Genomic DNA, 23,774 nt, shown 5'->3' with positions numbered 1-23,774 from the left:
ATGCATGTTTATATTTGGAAGGTATCTATAATAGATGTGAATCTGTTATTATTGCTATTTTATTTTTTGCCTGTTTTTTTTTTTTTTAACTCCTGTAGTGTTACTTCATGTGATCTCATAATGGTCCAATTTTTTGGGATACTGCATCCTGTGATTTCCTGAGGCGGCAAAGGTCATGTGATGTCTCTTCTGATGTGTCATTGGAGTAAAATGGCATATAATGTCACTTTTACTCATTCGGACACTAGTAAATTGACGTGATGTATTGTTTACTAGATTGTATGTATCTGTGTCTGTTGACATTGTTTTTTATCTTTGCATCGCTTCCAGTCCAATAAAAGCACTTGACTGACTGACTGATAATTCTCATCTCTGCTGACTAGATGATTTCCAGGGCTTTAGCCTTTTCGGTTACATCCGTGGCAAAACAGAAGAAGTCCTCTGAAAACCCTTGCAGCACACTGGCATCTGGATACTAATGAGCAAGGTTGAATTAGAAATAAAAGGAGGGATTAGTTTAGCACTTCTCCAAACAGTGCACTCATTGAAAGGAGATCACCAAAGACACTTTGACAGTACTCCAGTAGTGGCTGGTGTTGATAAAGAGTGGCGGGGTGGGGTGGGTGAATGAGGGGTAAGCTCTTCTGCTCCTTTTCTCCACAGGCAAAGGCTACCAGACTCCACTGCGTCCAATCCTGAGGCTGCTATTTCTGTACTTAACACAGCTGCAACCTGCTACTTGAATTCTTTTTTTCACAGAAATAGTTGAATAATGCCAAATAAATGACCGTGATAATAGATTTACCAGGATCCTAAAGTTTCTGGATTAAAATAAAAATTAAATGATCTAATGTGTTCCAAGCAACTACGCCGACCTGTTGTTGCCCATCTAGTGCGGAGATGGGGCTCCATGGCAAAAGACATATAGGTGCCACCCATCTCCCTTTGATGGAAATAAACATTTCTGCATCCTCTATGATAGCTGGGGGTTTTATTTTATAAGATGAAAAATCTGCGTGACAAAGTATTCAAAATAAAGATACTTACCTTATGGCTGTAACATGTCCTTCTGACTGGGGGGAAATAAATAGGACATAGTCCTAATGGTGCTTGTGCACTCAGTAGCAAGTGCAGACGGTATCACTATCATAAGTAGAAGAAGTAAGCTGCATCAGTACTCTTTAGATAACGGAAGATACTGGAAGTTATGGTGTAATGGCGGTAGGGGTAATTAGTATAAGTATAGTTATTAAGGCCCTATGTTTTACAAATGGACAATGATTCCATTTTTGATTAACAGAATAATACCATGTGACTCAGTGTCTTTAGGTCCCTGTTACTTTCTATAAGTAAATACAATCATTTTTTTTGTTTCGTTACTGAATGTGTAAGTCTGTATTAGCTTTATATATAACGTTCATTAGCATATTATATGGGTCAACCAATCTATCACAAATTTATGAGTGCAGCACATCATCTGTGAGGGTCTCGAGGCGCTGGAGATGTTGACCGCTGTGTGGTGGTCCAATCCCTCAAACAGCCAGGTCTTTAGTTCTTTCCTTAATTGCTGGAGCGTTGGTGCGGTCCTGAGGTGCAAGGGGAGTTTATTCCATGCCTTGCCTGCTGGGTGTGAGAAGGAGTGTCCTCCGTTGTTTGTTCGTCATGTCTTTGGGGTGTCTGCGAGGGTGAGGGAGGCAGATCAATGTCTCTGGTCAGTTGATGAAAGGTCAGCTCTTTGTTTATGTATGCTGGTCCTTCATTGTGCAAGGCCTTGTATGCTTTGCCTTATTAAATTTACTTCAGCACGTATTTATGTATTGGTTTTTTGTGACATTGTGACACTCATTGGCTTATTCTTACTTTGTTGGTGGGCTTACTATCCCTTTGTTTTAGTTAAGTCTGATAATATTGCTCAAGAACCTTTGTTTGGAGTATATTGTTTGTGATCCCTGGTTCTTGTTCTAGGGTCGCCCTTGTAGTTAGTCGCTTTGTATGCTTGGGTTAGCACCTTGAACTGGCATCTCTTCTGAATAGGGAGCCAGTGTAGCTTCTTGAGATGGGGTGTGACGTGGGTCCTTCTGGGGAGGCCAATGGTGTGTCTTGCCGCTGAGTTTTGTATTGTCAGGAGTCTCTTCAGGAGGCATGCATTGATGGGTGGGTATGTACAGGATGTTTCCATAGTTATGAGATAAGGATGCAAAACTCAAGCTGCTAAGTTATAAAGAAATAGATATAAAAAGATGTATTGTGACTTCCCATCTATACTGCCAATTAGTGTATTAGTGATAAAGATTACCATTTTTGTATCTAAATTTGAAGATTGAGTATTTACTTGCTGATTAACACGGGAAAAAGTTGCGTTGCCACCATTATGAGAGAATTTGGAAACTGGGAAGACCTTTTTTCTCCCGAAGAAGGTTGTTTTGAAATAAGATTTCACTAAAACGTGCATCAACATTTTTAAACTCAATGAATGAATGAAGGGATTTATTGAGCACACAGACACTCCACGGTGTCCCGGCGCTGGGCAAGTGGAAAATGTCGAGGTCTGTGAACAATTATTCTTTAAACAGGTAGGTTTTCAGATCCTAATGGAATAATTCCATGTCTAACTAATAGACCTCTCAGGGGAAACTGAAGATCATTCCATAGCTTGGTCACCAACAGTGAGCAGGCAGACCCACCCCACCTTTTCTTTTTTGCGCATGTGACGGATAGAAAATGAGCTGATTGCAAACGCAATGCTCTTTGCGAGCAATAGATGGTCAATTTACCTAGCAGATAGGTGGGCCCGTTATATAGAAGGCTGAGTGGGGCACTGTTAGTGCTTTGAAGATGATCCTCTTCTTCACCGGCAAATAGTGTACCTGTTTGTGGTAGTGAGTTATTAAGGTGTGCTTTGGAAGCTTACATAGAAGTCGAATGGCCATGTTCTGGAATTTTTATTGTCTATATTTCAAGTAGTCTTGTATTCCTACATATAGCACATTTGCATAGTCCAGTCTAGATAGGATCAGTGCCTGGACCACGTTTTTTTGAGCATCCCAGGGTAACAGTTTAATAAATGCCCTCAACATTCGAAGGATCCGGCACACATTTTTTACTTTAACAGAAATGTATTTAAGAGTTAAATGATTGTCCACTATGACCCCTAGATTTCTCACTCTGTCAGTAGGGGTGGGAGCGAGACATTGGGATAGCCAGGCCCCTGACCAACCTTGTTTGGGGACTGATCCAAATAGCAAGACCTCCATCTTGTCTGGGTTTCATTGTAGTGCGTTGGATTTGAGCCAACCCCAAACTGCCGTCACAAAGGCTGAAACTTTTTCTTAGCCTCATGGTCATTTCTGTTGTTAGTTAGCAGCAGTTTGGGTGTCTTCATCATAGGGGACCGCCTTGAAATCGAAGGATTCTTCTATAAGGTGTGCCAGCGGAATCATATGTATATTAAAAATAGTAGAGATCTGGGCTGACCCTTGGGAGTCGCCGTATGTGACTGGGTTTGTTTCAGAGTGGAACGGTTTGAGCCAGTCTGCCTGTCCCCTGTGTTTTATGAAGGATTTTAGCCAGGCAAGGCCTTACCATCTAATGTAAATTTAATGGAGTCTGTAATCTCCATCAGTGTGGATTCAGTGCTGTGCCGGGTTCTGAAACCGGACTGTGAGGGGTGAAGAAGGTTAGAGGTTTCCAAGAATGACGTTAGCTGGATGTTAACTGTCTTACTAAGATCTTAGAAGCTCCTGGAAGGAAAGATATTGATCTGAAATGTGAGAGTATTTCTGGGTCTGCATTAGGTTTGATAATAGTGGGATGACATTAGCCATTTAGAAGGCCCTAGTCATGTGTCCAGGGAGGTGGTAAAAAGTTCTTGGTATATGGGGCTCAAACTAGTCCCTAACCACCTCATAACTTGGGGCCACTTCATGACTTGGGGTAATCACTGTTTAGGCAAGCTCACATAGAAAGAAGGACTTTGGTGAAATCTCTTTGATGGCTGCGATTACTGCGAAAAACAGGAATATATGCAAAGAAATTAAGTTAGTTACAAATCATTTTTCAAAAATGTTAATTAAAAGATTTTGAAATGATCATATTCGTTTTGAAATGATACATGCTACAAATGGGGATACATCATGTTTTACAAGAATAAAATATTCGTTTCGAGGATTTTGAGCCTTCCGGTAACCCTAGTATACCAGTATACTTGCCTATCTGCAAGAAAAACAATAATGGCAGTGGCACCATGATCAACAAACAGCAAACTGGGGACAACAATGCCCTACAAACCCTCCACTGTCGTCATGTCTTGCAGCTCATTGTAGCCTTCAAGTTGATAGTTTGGCAGTGAATGTGGCGTGTGACTCAACTGGATAAAGACACGTGGCAAGTCTTTAGAAAACTAGTTTCCATTGAAATTACTGTTTTCCATAATGTATTTTATTATTTACATAGGAATGTAAGCACTTTCCTCGCGTCTTGTGTCCAGCTCGTAAAAAGGAAATTAATTTACACAATTCATTACCTCATAAATCTAACTGGTTGAGTCATTAATAGTAGCTATCTAAAAATCAAAGTTAATTGAAAACAATATCTAAATTGGCCCTTGAGGGTGGGCGTAGTTCGCGAAGTAGCGCTACGCGAAGCTACGTGAAGTGCACTTCGCACTACGCGAACTTCACGTAGCACTACGCGAGCTGCGTAGTAGCATGTTCGCACTGTGCAAGATGCGTTTTCAATGATTGCACAGTGCGGACAAGCATCCATTATTAGTCAATAAGATACGTTATGCCATGTTAAAGAGACTTGCAAAGATATGTGCATTGATCAACTGGAAAAATACTTCATTTTTTGGGGGAAAAATCCATAGGCTCTTCAAGTCCAGATTTTTTACTTTGCATTTTAGGACTTATAGTCCTGGTTCAATAATTTGTAAACAGAATTACAAGTCCCAGACTGTAAAATAAAAATATCGACTGGATGAGCAACTCATGCAGAGCCGTTGAACCCAGTTCTACATCTATCTCACAGAGAAAGAAGATGAGAGAAATGTTATAATTAGGAGTCTGGAGTAATGCACAGGTACCGGTATTGCACACATTCCAAGCAGAAATTGGGAAATGTTCATTTTTTTGCTTACAGTACATTTCATGATTTTACAAAAATACACATTACGAACTATGGATATTTCACAATATCAGTTGCAGTAAATACGTGGATGGAATGGGAATGGAAGCAAAATTGCCCAATGTAAAATAGCCCGATGACTGAGAATGTGGAACAATGTGAAACAGTAGTTTTAGCGAACAGTGTACCTTTTCAAGGTCAGTCCAATCTGTCACAATGCCGTGGTGAATTGGATACTTGAGGGTGAGAGTACTTCTTGCGTGTTGAGCCTCATGCCCGACATAGATCTCGTTGTCAAAACAGGTTGATTCTGTCCCCTAAAAAAATATCAAAATATATGCATATATCCCAAAACATTTATTAAATCTGGTCTGTCAACCCTGAAGGTCTGCCAGGCTTCTGTACTAAACAAAAAATCATGAAAAGAATGTGAGCATTCTAATGCATACACGGAGGGGCATTGGGTCGTCCCTCTTCAGTCATTGGTTTATTTGATGCTTTTCACATTTTACTTCTGCCCCAGGATAGCATTCAACATGGGGTTAATTGGTTGACCCACTTCAGCCCCTGGCTAATGTGTCAACAACATACTTTAGCCATGAACTCTACTGCTTTGTGAGTGATGGCATTTTGTCTCATCATATATGCAACCAAGTATACTTTATTGGCAGGGTTCATTGGTCACTCCTTTATATCCAGGGCCGGATTGGGAGCCCAAAGCAGCCCTTTCAATTTTGTAGGAAACCCGCACCCCTCCTCCCGCACACCCCTGGGGAGGGGGGCAAGGGTGCAAGTGTGAAGCACTACAGCTTTTGTTACTGGGATCGATATTTCAGAAATGCTGCAAAACTTGACCCTCCCACCCCACTCCTGCAAAACCAGCCCGATCCTTTCAGTCTCCCGGAAAAACACATGATGCCCGTTACAACCTATCCGGCCCTGTTTATATTTCTCGGTGTCTGCTAGCTCAGGTGCCAATTTCTTTGCCAAATGAGAGCGTTCAACCACTCATCTCCCACTGTTCCTTTTTTTGTTTGCTCTTTCTTATTTTAGGAGCACCTTGTAGTATCACTCAGAGCACCCAGCAGCTGCCCATCCAGTGCTGCTGGGCTGCATCTATGGAATGCAGTGAAACATAGCCTTCCTTCCCACTGTTTGTTCACTACGTGGCCATCTTGGAATGGCAATCTTCATACAACATCATTGTATCACTCTTCCAGGATGGCCACGAGTTTCGGTTCAGCGCGGTGTTCATTGTAGAACTATAAAACAATAATAAACTATATAAATACCATTTCTGTATGACCACCATTTTGATTCTAAGCCTCACGGCCATCTTAACACAATAAAGTACATAGTCTGCTATGTATACCAGCCTGCCTAAATGTCCATGTTTAATATTATTTTTATTGCGAGCATTTAGTTAGCAACATATTTTCTCTTCTCTTTTTTTCTTTTTCAGGTGAATGGTTGCAATAAAAAATGCATGTTTCCCCAAGTCCAGTAAACTCAGATTATCTATGCTCAAATCCATTATCCAACACTTTAAATGCCAATGTCCAAAGCATTAAAAAGATCTGCATCTTTACTTTGCGTTTTCCTCCTTGCAACCGTTGGGAAACCAGATCAAAGCAGAATTAGCTCAGGGCCTTTGGTCTCGCTGGCAAAATCTCATCCAGTTTATATAATGGGTGGCCTCACAGTCATGCAGCATAGAAACAGTTCCAGCCTCCTTCTATGCCACCTCTAGGGCATTGCACCTTCTGCCACTGCAGGTGCCACAGCCGCAGACCTTCTCAGATCTCCTGCCTCGTGAGACCTATACTATGTGCCTGCCATGCTCCGCAACTACTACATGTGCATCATACTGTGTGCTCATGTGTGCTGGGTTAAGTATGAACGTATTCCATGGGCTTAATATGGGTTATAGTTTATCTAAAACATGGATAACTTTGAATCTACACCCACTGAAATGTATTCCATTCTGGTTCGTAAAAAGGTCTGGAAGGAGGAGCATTTAGTACGAGAGAAGGGTGCATCTATAAAACTTACAATGTGAAGTTTCTTAATCGCATGAACAAGGCACAATTGAGTTCAGAGATGCTTTGATGTAGACAGATATCTAGACACAGTTGTACAATAACTCAGTTGGTTTATATGACCGTCTATGGCAGAAATATTAAGGGAAAAGACAATAATATGAGTATGTGGCAAAGGACGATGGACTCTCTAATATGAGAAATGAGAAAATCTTGGGAGAGAGGGTGAATAATGACAGCCTTTCATTCTGCTCCGGCATTTTAAAGGGTGGAAATGTCACTTACTAGACCATGGGTCCACTGAGGGGAGTAGCGCTGAAATAGCCTTTTGGTATATATTTGGCTTTCATCGATGGACTGGGTCAAATAATATTGAAGGGATAGTTAAAAGCTGTAGGATTTTGTTGCAGCAAGAGACTTCGTGTGTCAATCCCCCTCAGTCATTTACGCATTTTATTTATTTTTCTGAGTTAGGTCTCGCTACGGAATACTACAGACTGGTAGGAAGTGTATCCACTTTTATCACTAAAAGGTTAGTAAGTAAGCACAGTAGTTAGCAATCTTGCAATTCTAGTGGAATAGTCTAACTGCTCACACATACTGAGAATAGCTTGCATTACTATCTATTTAAAATCTAGGTTAAATGCAGCTGAAACCTTGAGTGAACTTGAAGCACGTTGAGTACGTATGAGAAACATACATGGACATCGCATTCGCTTTAGGGGGTAACTTTATTTCAAGAATTTGTGCTTCAGCTAGGGCCAGAAGAACCTTAAATCTACTGTGTTGTGTAAAATATGTAAACCAAAGTGAAAGATTCAAATTGAGATTTCTCTGGATGAGCTAGGTTTAAGGATCCAAACCAGGTGCTTTCCACAAGAACAGCCAGTAAAAAATAATATATTAGAAGTCTAATTAGATACTTGATTAACTCTGTAATTATGGAGGATTGGGCTATTCCTAAAAATTTGAGATTCCTGAATGAAAAAGGTGTGATTACTTTCCTATAATGACAGGTATTTTTATATCTGCACCTTTCCCGAATGAAAGAAATTAACCTGCATCTGGTAAATGTCTACCTAATGCAAGATGGTGTGCTGCCGTTGAGCAAGCGTAAAATCTGAGCTTACGATAGTGTTTGGAGCTATTTGACATAGCAAAAAAAAAGATGGACCTGGAAAAAGGCTCTGTCACTTGGGGTAATTATGAGTTGAAAATAACTGAAATGTTAGGTTTAATTTTAATTCCTAAAAGGAAAGGCACTTCACGGATTTATAATCACTAGTTTAACAAGAAAGGGGGTTTGAGGCGCCATGGGGCAAAGACAGGTAATGGATCCCAACAATGGTGGGTGGATTTTTTTTGACTGGTTTCCTGGGGTCCGTCCTGTTATGGATTTGCATACTGGGTACACCATTTCTGCACTTGACTTTCAGTATAGCGAGGACAAGCAGTAAAAAGGCTTCTCAGGGAAGTAGTGTGAGAGCGAGAACTCAAAACAACAACAAACAGAATAAAGTTTTGTCTAGCCCAGTTCTTTTGAGTAGAAAGGTACTTTAATCACATAGCATGAGATGATACTACACAAAGCAATTAGGGTGATTAAACGCAGGGCGGTAATCCTGCTTGCGATCTTTAGTAGGGTGCTACCCACTCCGGTACCCCCCCCTCTAATGGAGTTTGCAAGCATATATAATCCCCGATGTGTAACTGACAAGGGACTGCTGAAAAACAGGCACAAAGAAAAACCAGTCCTACTCAACTTAGTTGGGCACGATTTAACTTATGCCACCCCTGTCTCGAACTTGAGTAGCTCCTCTAGTGTTTGAGGTGAAGTGATGTCTCAAAAGTGAAAAAGAAATGCCCACCGGGGTTCAACATGGGGTAGTAACACACTAGATGAGGACTTATATAGAAATGTCAATACCATCTTGTCAGATGGAAAGGTACAATAGTCATCCTTAGGATGATGTACAATAGCAAGAATTCAAATCTCACATAGGTCTACAGCATGATATTGCATGTAATAATTGGTAAGATGCATGTACAAACTTTTTTCAACAACACTGAAGCATGAATAGCTATGATGGAAAGACCATAGCCCTGTAAAATATTTTTTTCTTGAGAAAGAACTTTAAGTGTATGACCGACTAAGTGCTTTCTACTCAAAGAGGGAGTTTGTTTGGATTTCAAAAAATGTAGATAACATAAAAATGTAAGTAGGTTCCACTTATTGTTGAAATCTAATAAACAGAAAATGAAGGACAGCAGTCCTGACTCATAACGGCTTACTGAAGCATTTAACTGTGAATCTACACATGTAAACAATATCTTCAACAATTGTAATAATCTAAAATGTAGACATAAAGACTATGAGGCCTGACAGCATCTTGAGCAGGCCGAGACTCCATTTTATGTATTTTGAGAAATCATCAACATGTCTGCCTTTGACACAGATGTCGCTTGCCCTTATCGTTCCAAGAACCTGTGAAAGTGTCAAATCACTCAGACATAGACATCAATAAGACACCTGATGCAACATCAGTCTGGAACAAGTAGCTTGTTATCTCTATTTCAAAGTCAAACCAGATCGACAGCCAAAACAGTGTATTCAGAATTTCGGTATTTTTAACTTATATGTTTATAAGAATGTGTCTTAGACTAGCATCCTAATGGTCATTGGTTATACTACACATCTGTAAAGTGATATTAGAAATTCCTACTTGGGTGATTCATTCTGGATTTGGCTACCCATAAAGAAATAATGTGACAATTAGATAAATCTAGATGCCCCTGGGCATGGATAGAGATATACCAAAATAATTTTCACAAGTGCCCTTCTAAATGATCGTCTGATTAACAAACTTCAACCCCAGTTTAAAAATAAAACTTTTGGTTGATGGAAGTCCCATTGGCATTGGGGAACTTCTCCAAGAACCATGTACTGATGCCTGGGCCCCAGTAGCATTTGTAAGCTGAGCCCTCTCAGAGACTAAAGCAAGCACAATTAGACAGAAAAAGAAGTGCTTGAAATCAAGACGGCTAAAAACTACATGTATTGGTTGTGCAAAATGGAAATACGCATAATATTTATCGATGTAATTTTATACACATTTAGAATGGCATTATGTAGATTACTAAGAATCCTTGAGTGTGCAAGTATGGCAAGCAGACGGGTAGTCTGTTTTTCATTTCATTATGTAAAAATTGAGCACCTATCACTTTAAATACTGGGAGAAAGAGTATGGTATGTCATGTGATCAAGGACCCAAGAGGTTTGAAATGCGTCATGGCAGCTATGCACTAACAACAAATAAATAATTTGCACAGATAAAGTGGAGTTCGTGCCTTTTTCATGAAGACGCAAGGAACCCCGAATGGAGAAAGGAGTGGGAAAAAAATATATATATATATATTACCTACTGGCGGTCGCCAGTAGGTAGTTATAGTTAGGATTGATTTCCATAGACAATCCGCAACATTCTATTGGGAATAACTTTAGCGCAGGTGGACGAATCTTCGCAAATTTCTCAAAGAAGATGGCCTTCTCCGCTCTGCTCCTTCCCTGAAAGTTTGGGGGGGATTCGTCAAGCGGGGCCCGAGATAAAAGGGGGGTCCCAAAACGTGTTTTCCCCATGTTAATTTCCATAGGGCGGTTGGACTCACTTTTAGCCCGAACGGCTGAATGGATTTCCACAAAACTTGGCAAAATTGTAGGGACTGGTAGCCCGATGTGCCTTTGCTATGTCTCAAGATATGTGCTCCAGTGGATTTTGAGTAATTTAGGTTCAAAAAAATATATATATCTGGGCGGAGCCTAACCACACATCTGATCTGATTGGCTGTCAGCACTTCATCCAAGAAGTGTTGGCAGCCATCTTGGGACCAATATACATGATAGCACCTCATTAAAAAGCATTGTAGTTAATAGAGGGTTTTAGGACTTTAGTTACATTATAAATCATTTGTTGATGGTACCATACTCATTTTAGGAATTGTGGTGTGTTCTAAGGTGATTTTACCATGTGAAAAAGCCTTCTGCTGTGATATCATGAATCATGTTTGAAAGAAAACTAATATCTCATGATTTTCCCACAGTGGTTTGGAAGGGGATCTATAAGCTAAACTGAAAGCATATTTTCTGTAAATTCACATTATCTTTCTCAGTCATGTGAGAATGAAATCTGACATTCTCAGTAAAACATGTACATCCAACAAGGACAGAGACTGTCAGTTGATTCCTTTGTGTTCTACTGCAGCCTCCTAGAGTGTTCTAAAGAACAACTAGAGCGCTAACAGTCCTACTTATTACAAAGGTATAGCACACCTGAAGCCATCGTGATGGGAATAAAGTGGTAACTCCTAAAACATTTAATTTAAAAAGGAACAAAATGAGGGGTTATATTATGCCATAGAAAGTATTATTAGTGCTGCAAAAAGAAAAATTAGGGCACATTTTGAGTGACTTCTCAAATCCTCTTCTATTTCATTAAAAAATTCTGACATGCAGTCTCCCAAGATGGCCACCAGAGACAAAAGAGCCCAAATGTAGCCCAAATATCACCCAGATGTAGCCCAAGTATAGCCCAATGACAGAATGTCCCAGAGTGTTCTAAAGAACAACTAGAGCGCTAACAGTCCTACTTATTACAAAGGTATGGCAAACCTGAAGCCATCTTGATTGGAATAAAGTGGTAACTCTTAAAACATTTAATTTAAAAAGGAACAAAATGAGGGGGTATATTTTGCCATAGAAAGTATGATTATTGCTGCAGAAAGAAAAATTGGGGCACATTTTGAGTGACTTCTCAAATCCTCTTCAATTTCATTAAAGAAATTCTGACATGCAGACTGAAACATGCACTTTGAATACCAGCAGCAGACTTCCCTGGTGAGCAGTAGCTTTACTACAGTGATCTAATGAGCAACTAGAGTGCTAACATTCAGAATTTATGGCAAATGTGTGACACATCTGAATGCCTTCTTGATGGAACCAAAGTAAACAAGTATTGAAAATGCAATAGATCTCGCCCTCGTTTAAGTTAAAGCCATTCTGTTTGTAATGAGGTGGCTTTTTAGCTTTGCTTTTATTAGTGTTTTTTAAACTTTCATGTAAATAACATGCATCTGTATGCATATATGTATATGTATGCATGCATTTATATTTGTATTTATATAGATATACAGATTATATATGTTTATATATGTATGTATATACATACACATACATATATATAAATGCATATGCATATATATGCATATATATATATATGTGTATATGTGTGTGTGTAGAGAGAGGTAGAGAGGTAGAGGTGTAGAGGTAGAGAGGTAGAGGTAGAGTGGTAGCGGTAGAGAGGTAGAGACTAGTAGAGAGAGAAGTAGAGAGAGGTAGAGAGGTAGAGAGTGAGTAATCGAGAGTAGAGAGTGATTAGTAGAGAGTAGTAGAGAGCAGTAGAGAGAGTAGCAGAGAGTGAGTAGTAGAGAGTAGTAGAGTGAATAGTAGAGTGAGTAGTAGAGAGTAGTAGAGAGTGAGTAGTAGAGAGTGAGTAGTAGAGAGTAGTAGAGAATAAGTAGTAGAGTGAGTAGTAGAGAGCAGTAGAGAGTGAGTAGTAGAGAGTAGTAAAGAGTGAGTAGAAGAGAGTAGTAGAGAGTGAGTAGTAGAGAGTGAGTAGTATAGAGTAGTAGAGAGTGAGAGAGAGAATAGTAGAGAGTAGTAGAGAGTGAGTAGTAGAGACTAGTAGAGAGAGAGTAGTAGAGAGTGAGTAGTAAAGAGTAGTAGAGAGTGAGTAGTAGAGTGAGTAGTAGAGAGTGAGTAGTAGAGAGAGAGTAGTAGAGAGTGAGTAGTAGAGAGTAGTAGAGAGTGAGAAGTAGAGAGTGAGTAGTAGAGAGTAGTAAAGAGTGAGTAGTAGAGAGAGAGTAGTAGAGAGTAGTAGAGTAGTAGAGAATGAGTAGTAGAGAGTGAGTATTTGAGAGTAGTGGAGTAGGAGAGAGTAAGTAGTAGAGAGTAGTGGAGAATATTCCAAAGTTTAGCACAGCACCACTTGCACAATAAGTCCAATCAAATCATATCACTTAGAGTCCTTATTGAAGTGCTGAATCTTGGTGTATATTCAAATGCTTTTATTTTCCTTAAGTTTATGTACCACAGCCAGCCGAAACGTTTCGTTCTGTACAACAGAACTTCTTCAGGGTGTTCTTATTTCCTTCAAGTTATGTCGGTATCCTGTTGTCATATAACTAGATATTTCTTCCAAATGTTAGACGAGACGTAAGTACATTCTTATTCAAAGTGACTAGGTATCAATTTTACCCACACAATTCGGGCAGACTTGAGTAATTTATAGCATCCTCAAAGTCAGTCTTTCAAAAATTCCAAAGTATAGGACATGATAATCCAAATCCAAATGTTTCTCAAGAAAAGTCATTTTCAATCGTTCGGAATATCGGTGTTTGGGCAGATATGACCCAGGGACCCCCAGTATGCAAGGGGAATTAGTCCCGCCTCTGCAAACGCGCCAGTGGCCTGCGTTGCAGAGAGGTGTAAAAAGGGGCATAGCCTCATTACACCTCTGTGCAATGCAGCCCCCTGGCGCATACTGGAGGTTCCAGGTGGGCTAGTTGGCCCCCAGGGACCCCTAGTATGCAAGGGGAATTAGTTCCCCCTCTTCAAACATGCACGGGAGCTGCGTTGCAGAGAGGTGTAAAAAAGGGTGTGGCCTCATTACACCTCTCTGCAATGCAGCCCCCTGGCGCATACTGGAGGCTCCTGGTGGGCTTTCAGGTCTTATATAGTTAGGAATTAGCATTAAAAAAAACCTTTGAAATTCACTGAAAAAAACATAGGTTTCAGGCCTTATATAGTTAGGAATTAGCATTTAAAAAACCTATGAAATTCACTGAAAAAAACTGGTTTCACACCAGTTATAGTTAGGAATTAGCATTTAAAAAACCTATTAAATTCACTGAAAAAACCATAGGTTTGACACCAGTTATAGTTAGCTGGAAATTTTACTGACATAAAACCATTGAAATTCCCACGTTATAGTTAGTTGGACTCACTATAACTTACGCGCCTGCAATGCACTGCTGATGACGTCACATATTACATCACTCATGACATGGTCAGTGACATCACTCATGACATCACTGATGACACCATCCTTGTGACAGAGTGACAGACCTCCTTTCAGTATAATGTAACCCTTAAAACACATATTCAAAAATAGAAACTAAAATTTTCAAAAAAATAGAGATACCCATACCAGTTACAACAACCAATTCAGTAATACCACCATCTATATACACATCCACTCATTCACCAACAGTTCTATATAGTCACTCATACATATATTCACTCATCATATGTAGTGAAACTCCTATACATCCTGTTACACACCGACAGTCATCCAAAAGTTACTCACACACATAATCACACATGCAAATAAACTATTGAACATCCATTTATTTGCATATACAGCTATACACACACTACCACCTTACTTCTAAGGAAACTTACACATACTTACTCTCTTAAACAATCACTTATAGAAACACATACTTATTTAAACAAGAACTCTTTCAATTTCTCACTCTCACATATACTCACTTATATACATCAATACTCACATATACTAGATTAAAACATATGTAGTTACTGATAAAGACACTAGTGAGACAGTCATTCACTCACTAACACACACATATACACACTCATCCACCCATACAGTCCTGCACATATGCTGTCTTCAAAACACATACAAACAGTGAGTCAGTCATTGATGCATCTATGTGCTAAGTAACACCCCCACCAAACCATACTGACACTCATACTGATACTAAAAAAAACATCTAATAACCCATATACACACACATGTAGCTACTCACCAACCCATGCAGCCACTTATACACAAATTGAAACACTGATACAAACATTTAAATATTTAAACAATACTCGCTAATATATGTATTCACTAAGATACACTTAATAAGCCAGTTAACCAATCAATTTTTAAAAAAAAATCCATTAAGACACTTATTTAAACATTTATTCTTCCATCAACCTTTACATATACATATATAAAACATATTTATTTTTCAGAAAGACACACATTCACTGGATGGTGTCATCATTGATGTCATGAGTGATGTCATGAGTGATGTAATATGTGACGTCATCAGCAGTGCATTGCAGGCGCGCAAGTTATAGTGAGTCCAACTAACTATAACGTGGGAATTTCAATGGTTTTATGTCAGTAAAATTTCCAGCTAACTATAACTGGTGTCAAACCTATGGTTTTTTCAGTGAATATATATATATATATATATATATATATATATATATATATATATATTTTTTTTTTTTACTTATCTTAACAACTTTTACCAAGTATATGCCTATACCACGCATGCATTTGCATTGTAATAGCATTCAAGGTAAAAGTATATGCGTGGAAAAAGTTTGCATTGTAATTGCAACATGTTGCAACAACACTTGCGCTGTAACAATTGCGTTGTAATGGCATGCGATGTATTTTTATGCAATGTATCGTTATACATTCAACACTTGAAGCATCAAAAACAACATTAGGATAATATTCTTAACAACAGAAGGGACAGTGATCCCATTCAGCCAAGAAACCCTTAAAGCCCAAAGGAGAATCCACTAAAATAAGAGCAACAAGTGGAGGGCTACTTCTTTATGATTATAACACAATTTTTTTTTTTACATGATCATTTTACTATGTTTTTGTAGTCACTGAAAAGATTCTACTTGAAAATAGTATTGGAGTTTTGGCCTCACAAACTAGTGAAATTGTTGGTCCTGAGGAACTGGTGGTGATAGAACAACAACGAATTGTTTGGATTACCAATAAAAAAATGCAAAATTGTTTTAGGATAAATATAGTGTTCACTACTATGCATTGATGTATTCGTAACAGTACCCATATGTAAACGTTAGTAAGATGTGACAATTTAGTCATAAGAGAAACACATTTACATTTATTTATTGTGATTTAATATCGAAACAGTTTTGACAAATGTTTTAAGGAATACATCATTACTATGAATTTCAAAATAAAAATCAGAATTTAGGGCCTCATTACGATGTCGGGCAGAAAGCATCCGCTGGACAGTCGGAATGTCCTAGACCGCGTCGTAAGCCTTCCGACTGACTCTGTCAGATTTGCAGTTGGATTGTAATCTCGCGGTTCTTCCGAATCGGTTCCGACTACAGCTCTATGGACAGTGTTTCTGACTGACCGATTACGATGTCTATTTACAAAAGTCTTTCTGAGTCGGCCTATCTGACACAAAAAGGAGTCGAAAGTGAGGGGCCCCCTTCATCCTGCGGCCTCCAGTTGGGGCCGAAGGTGTACCAAAGAGACCCCCTTGTAAAACCCTGCACTGTGTGGCTGACACCGTGGGGTGCCTGCGACAGGGTGCAGGGTTTTACAGACAAACCCCAATTCCCCAAAGGACACTGTGTTGTCGGTCGGAACACAGGCTTCCATAGGGAACTATGGGACTCTGACCCCTATTGTTCTGTGCATTGTTTCAACCTAGATTACCTCCTAGGAGTTCCTGTTAGGGGACAGTACTATATTTACAGAGGCCAGAAAATCATAGTCCCCTGTTGATTAACACTGTTAATTGTTCTATATGTAAACCGATAAAAATACAATTTTGAATACAGCATATTCTGCAAACATTAACAGCTCTCCAAATGAAAAATAACAAAATGTGTTCATTGTGACTGGTGCTTAAATTCTGCTTGTTGCAGGTGGTAGATGCAGGCACTCCTTTTTATGCTTTGCTTGTACAGCGCTTGGGCTGTGAAGTCTATTGTGTTTAATATAAATCTTTAAAATGGGCTTACATCCCACCTTCACTTTCATTGGTTTGCCTGCTTGCCACTTACTTTTCATTCGTTTCTATTGGCTGTCACACAATGTTTCCTGATTTTCCTTGTGCGTTTGCTGTTATCAGTCTTCCGAAGGCCCAAGTACTCAGTTTCATCTCGGTTGGTGGGTTGACCCTCTTTTATTCGGTTTTGTTTGGACCACATCTTTTGTTTGGGTTTACCTAATCTCTCCCTGCCTGCACTCATTTATTTTAATTTTACGGAGTTTATATAGCTCGAACTTGACCCGAATTGGGTATCAGAGCGCTTTACATAGCACCAGTTGCGTTACATGTGGACACATTAATTTTTTTTTGTTAGGCACGGGGAGATTAAGTGATTTGCCCAGAATCACAGGATGTTCAGCGTCGTTGCCGAGACACGAACCCAGTTCCCCAGATTCGAGGATGACCGGCCAGCCGGTAGGCCAACTCTTCTCATTTAAAGGATCCTTGTAACCTCTCCCTGCCTTCACGCATTTGAAGCGTGCTTGTTGTCTGCATGTTTTTCATGGCGCTCGCTCTGGTATGTGAAGCCACTCTCTTTCATATTTGCTTGTTTGTAGCCCTACATTTATGAGCCAGCCTCGAAATTCATGGAAGGCTTTGAAGATCCAGCCATCCAGCATATGGTGCAGTTGCTTCCTTTTAAGGAAGTATCCACAATCGATCTGCAGCCCCACTGGTCGTCTCCACTACAGTTCTCCCATTGGCCCCTATTGTTGTACTACTGCCGGGCGGTGCAACCCGCACTGGACAGCTCGCAACTTCATGTTAATGCCCGTGCAGCCACCGCTCTCTTGTCCGATGGCCTTGTGCCTGGCCTTGCTCCCTCGATAATACTGCCACCTGCTCTGCCAGACCCATTTGACTGCGCCATGATCCTCCTGGGTTGCAACAAGGCACAGCTAGGCTCCTCAGGTTAGTTGCTTTGCCCTGATAGTGTCTCGAGCCCATAGGACATGCACTCCTCTGCTTACTTCTTGAGTGGCAGTCTGTCTGAGAATCCATGTTCACCGGCTCTTCGAGGGTGACTCTGCTGTGGGGTTACTTCCATCTGTGCTTGTTGTGTGATTCTTGTCTCCATCTTACTAGAAAGAAGCACATCATCCATGCTGCTCTATTGTCGGGGTACAGCCTTTCTTATCTCTTTATACTTTTTCCCCTCCTCCCTCGTATTTAGCCTTTCCCTGTCTCCTTTTTCCCATCTGCCTGTCCCTTATGTCACTTACATTTCCTTATAACTTGCTTTCCATTTCTTTTCCATGAACGAGGAGTCTACGGAGGAGTACAGCGAGATATCAGAAGGGCTAGTACTATGGTGAGTACCAAAGCTCCTATCACAATACCCGATCTATCCTACACGCTGTGAGACAAAAGGAAGACCCTTTGACCTTCAGAGACTATCAGATATTAATCACAGCAGATTGTTCATTTGAGTCTTCAAGCAAGAGCAAATGATTCCCTGCTCTTCGTACTCAACTGAGACAGAATAATATTAAATATTGTCTTCTGGATCCTGCCCTAATGTTAATCACTGATACAGTAAAACATCTGAGTCCTTTGATCCTGAAGAGCTAAGCATCAGCCATGCTCATGTCATACAGTTCTTCAGGAGTCACAATACGCATGTTTTTGAAGAGCTCTCTTCTCTTCTTGCAACATTGCTCCCTCATGTTCCTTAACGTTGACTCACTGCTCCCTGACCTGTACTGAAACAAAACTCAAGTTTCACTTTCCAATCTAGAACTCAAAATTCACCAACCAGATGGAATAACCCAAAATCTGAACCTTTTGTAAAACAAATGCTCTCAACATTCAAACATATAACATTCTTGTTAGGTTTTGCCTGAACAGTGATGGCACTCTGTTTGTTTGATTTCTCCTCCACTCTTTACCTAATCTCCCCGGGGCTGCACGCATTTCAAACATGTGTGGCCTCTGCATGTTTTATTTTCTTTGTCCTCCGCCGTTTACCTAATCTCCCTGCATCATATTATCACCAGTTACTGCACAGTATATTAGCTTTCTCAATAAACAAATCATAACACTGTTATAAAGTTTCAGTAACTTATATTGCACAGCTGCTCACCAAGATAAAACTTACAACAAAACATGAATAGTACTCACATAGGCTAAACCTATTGCATTTTCCAATGCTTGTTTGTTACAGTGACTTCTTCTTCACCATCAAACGCTGACCCAGAACAAAAATGAAAAGCACAAAATAGAGAAGGAAGGCAGTAGAAAAATATAAGAAAAAAGTGACAAAGTGAAAAAGAAAGGTCGATAAAGATCCTGAAAGTGGGGGATATAGTCGTTATGTAATGGCATCATGCATTTTCACAGTTAGCAAGTGCATACGTCCTGTCACAATTACCTTCTCTTTGGTGAATCCTACAACAGTAGGAAAGACAGTAATGGGTAAATCATGTCCGGCAAAGCCTGCTTTCATCAATCCTGACCCTACATCGAGTACAACTGGAGTTTTGAAATCACGTAGCTGCGAATGAACAAATTCATTTATTTAGATATTTTAAATATCCACCACATATGAATTGTCCAGCAACAGTATCTCAAATAGGAACATAAATAAAGAAAACCAACAAAGCGACAGGGTAGTATGGATTTATCACCAAGGTAAAGTGCATACATCCATGGATACAGAGTGCAAAAAGGATACCTTCTTTATACACAATAAACAACAATGAAAGTTAGAGAACAACAATGATACAGTTGAATCTGTTGCTCAGATAGCAGTGCAAACGTTTTAGGGTTAGAAGGCTTAATATTCTTGGTGGGGCCTTGGAAATGTTCCTTATAGTGTGAGGTTGCCCTGCCTGGCAAGAATACTGGGAGGAGGTAATAACCTGTATTAATGTGGTCACTGACAGAACACTTCCCTGCACGCCACTGGTGTGTCTACTCGGGGAGTTCTCACCACCAGCAAAGTGACAACCACATTTGTAGATTTAGCCCTAGTGCTAGCAAAGGGAGAGATCACAATGAAATGGAAAGCTGCCACAAGCCCCCAGGTACATAAATGGAGGAAGGCCCTCACTTTATGGGCAGGATACAAAGGGGCAGTTTTGTTCCAGGAGGTGACGAGGGGTCGCAGCGCACAACAGACAAAGTTGGGACACCTCAGTAGAATGCTTGAAAGACCCTGATATCGATTCCCTGACAGTTCCCAGCTTGCTGTCCAAGACCCGAGCATAATCTGAACTTTTTTGGAAATGAAGGTAGGTGGATTTGAGTTGCATGCTCTGCAGTGACAGCAATGAAGGTTGATACCTAATGTGCAGAGGGGAATAAAGAGCGCTTTGTTCCCAAATCTGGTATGAGGCGGGGAGTGTGTGTGGGGGGGTGGGGGGGGGGGTGGAGCAAAAGTATGTTGGCATGTTTGCTGTGCTTGAAGCGAGATGACCACCACTCAAAGTGCTGTACGGCTAATTACATCTGACAAATACAGTAACCAGATGCACATGAACACCGATTGTATGACCTTTGATGGCACTCAATTATTAGCTCAAATTGCACAGTTCATTGTTATTTAAATGTAATAAAATTTGCTTTAAAAAAGTTATCTGGTGGGACCTTCCATAACCATAAATACATTTGTCCTATATTGGAATTCTATGAGATACAGGAATTTGACTTCAGTATGTGAATTGTTACAGAACTTTATTTAGAGCATGTACACCAATCGGTTTCATGGTGCTGAAACGGAAGACGACTGACCTAAATTGACAGCTGAGAGCTCTAATTATATACTCGCTGGAAGAGCCAGGTTTTAAGAAGTTGTCTGAATTTATTGTAAATTAGGACTGTTCTGATCTCAAAAGGGAAAGAATTCCAGATGCCAGGAACAAGAACAGAAAATCTGGAGTCACCCATTCTCTTCTTTTCCAAACCAGGAATCGATAAGAGATTCTTAGAGGAGGAACATAGGGGCATATTAGGATGGCGGGCAGACTTTGTCCGCCAGCCATGCCGTCGGACAGAAGGACTGCCCGCCATAATGGTGGGGGTACCGTGCCTGCCATTAGGATGCGCCCACCACAGTGGCGGGCGCATCCTGCATCCCTAACATTGTGGCGGGCGGTGCACTCAGCACCGCCCGCCACAATGTCAGGGAGGCATGTTGTGCACTTCCATGCACAACATGGCAGGCACCGCGCGGTGCCTGCCATGTTGTGCATGGAACTGCAGGGGGGTACCATAGGTACCCCCATGTGCACCAACCCCCCTCCCCCCGGAGTCCTTGGGGGCCCGCAATGGGCCCCCCTAGCAGTGTAGAGATGTGTGTGTAGGGATGCCTTTCAGTGGCTGCAATGCCGCCATGGAAATGCATCCCTACACGCACATTGTAATATGGCTGGCAATCCGCCCGCCAACCTAATGGGGCTCTTAGTGTCCTGTGGTGGGTAAATGTCAACTCTTGGGGGCTTATTTACAAGCCCCTTGCGCCGCCAGTGCGCCACTTTTATAATGGAAAAAAGTGGTGTATTGGCGGCGCAAGGGGCTTGTAAATAAGCCCCCTGAGGTGTAAATGAAGGGGGGCGTTTACTTTCAAGAGTTTTGAAAATGATGCACCCTATTTTGAAGACAATATTTTGTTTCACAGGAAGCCAGTGGGGATCCCTCAATAAGAGGGTAATATGGCAGTGATTAAGCTTCAGAAAGATTAAGCGGGCTGCCTGATTCTGAACTATTTGGAGATTTAGAAAGTCCAACATAGAGGAATTGGAGTAATCTGGCCATGCTATAACCAAAGCAATTACAACTTGGATAAGAGGATCTCGGGTGAGGAACTTCGAGACTTTCCTTATCCTACGGAGCTGTAAAAAGCAGTATGAAATCACTGCACCAATTTGGGGACTCATTGACAACTCACTGTCAATTAAGACACCAAGGCTTTTTACGGTGTCTTAAGGGACGGAGGGTCTCCCATCTTGGAAGGCCAAAAAGAGGTGTTCCAGTAGTTGATCTTGCTCTTTGTAATGCTAATCTACGTTTATCCGCGTTAAGTGTAAGATGTTACCATTAATCCAATCCCAGATAAAAAGCTTGTTATTTTGAAAGGTTACCTTTGACGTCAGAGAGTCATCTATCTTGAACAATAGTTGCATATAATCAGCATAGTTTTAAATTGTGCAATTCAAATTTTTATGAGCATGGCTAAGGGCATGAATGAATATATTAAAGAGATTAGGTGAGAGAGAGGACCCCTGAGGTAGTCCACAATCCAGGTAGACTTTATGTGCCTTGAAAGGAGTAAGGCAAACTGATTGAGAGGGTAAAGTATTTGTGCTTTTAAAGTTAACCAGTTGAAAAGGACAATGTTTTGTGAACATGTAATGATTTTTCTTAGCATGTAATTTGGCGCGTGACCTGTCCTGGGGTTCAAAAGACATCATAAAGACAAAGCCAATATGTCTTTAAAACACCGTTGGCAGCTGCCTAGCAGACCGAAGGTAAAGAGTGTGCCTAGAAGAGGGGAGGAGGGGCATTTAACTACTGAACAAAAGGATTTACCCTCAAAATAAACAATGACAAAACACATACGTGTAATACAAGTAGAATTTGCTGAAAAATAAGAACAGTGAAAGAACTAAGGAACTGACTGTGTCTTAAATAGATTCATTTACACTACCATTAATATGTATTTGTGATTTGTTTTGCATTGTGCACCACTCACACCACACTTCACATTACTAAATAGAGGACTTGTATGTCCTATATACAGAGACAAGAGAATCCTTGTTACCTGAGGGCTGAACGAGAATTTAAACATAATTTTTAACAATTTATTCTAAATCATATAATTAACCTAATAATTATACGTTAATTTGCATCATCATTCATTATTGTTTTACTAATAATCTACTCAGCTACTCCATAAAAATATTTCTTCTATAGAATATTGCAGAATACTCAAATATGTTGAGTATAATGTCCCTCAAACCATTTCTTTGCATTCTGAAGCGTACAGATTTTCTGTAGAAAATATCAATTGCTATTTATAATGTATTATGTATGTACTCCACAATTCAAATGCATCTGTACACAAACGAATATAAATAATTGAATAGTGTTATTCATTGTGTCACATTTCGACACATAACTGACTGCATTAAATATCTTATATTGCAAGACAATTATGTCCTAGATACTTAAAGTCTCTATCATTCTCCACTGCAAAGCAGTTGGTGTAATCAGAACTTGTTGCTCTAGCTGTCCGTGCTCTGTTACACAATTTCACCTGGATGTAATTGTTAGTCAAGTCATCATTCCTGGCCATCGCCCGTCTACATGATCATGTGTATTATGCAAATCTGCTCCATTAGTAGTATTAATAATTTTCATTAAAAATATAGTCTTTATAATTTTGTTTCTATTAATAGTGCTGTCATTCTTGCACAACATGACTATGTATTTATCTCTCCAAACATTATTGAGCATAATCCACGCACGTGGTCATTTCTTTGCACCATCTTACTAATATATTTTCCCTTTACATGATTACATTTCAGTTAGCATTTTCTGTGAACATTGTACAGTCTTCTACTATAATTTTTCCACTTATGGGGCCTATTCACATATGAAAATCTGTGCAGAGATCTCTACACACACTGATTTCATCCTACGCCTGGACAGGAATCTTTGCCTGGATGTTATTAACCTTTGCTGTGTGAAAATATATGCCTA

At 40.1% G+C, this 23,774-nt stretch overlaps 1 protein-coding gene across 1 annotated transcript in view; it reads right to left on the bottom strand.

Moving 5' to 3' along the window:
• Positions 1-23,774, bottom strand: part of LOC144762470 (uncharacterized) — a 120,943-nt gene that overhangs the window by 79,281 nt on the left and 17,888 nt on the right. The window contains exon 2 of the mRNA XM_078647683.1: positions 19,444-19,566. Coding sequence (XP_078503809.1) covers positions 19,444-19,566 — 123 coding nt within the window. The remainder of the gene's footprint in view (positions 1-19,443; positions 19,567-23,774) is intronic.

The sequence above is a fragment of the Lissotriton helveticus genome, chromosome 6, assembly GCF_964261635.1.
Source record: "Lissotriton helveticus chromosome 6, aLisHel1.1, whole genome shotgun sequence".
Lineage (NCBI taxonomy): Eukaryota > Metazoa > Chordata > Amphibia > Caudata > Salamandridae > Lissotriton > Lissotriton helveticus.
Note: the sequence above shows the minus strand (reverse complement) of the source record. Positions and strands in the feature narration are given on the sequence as shown.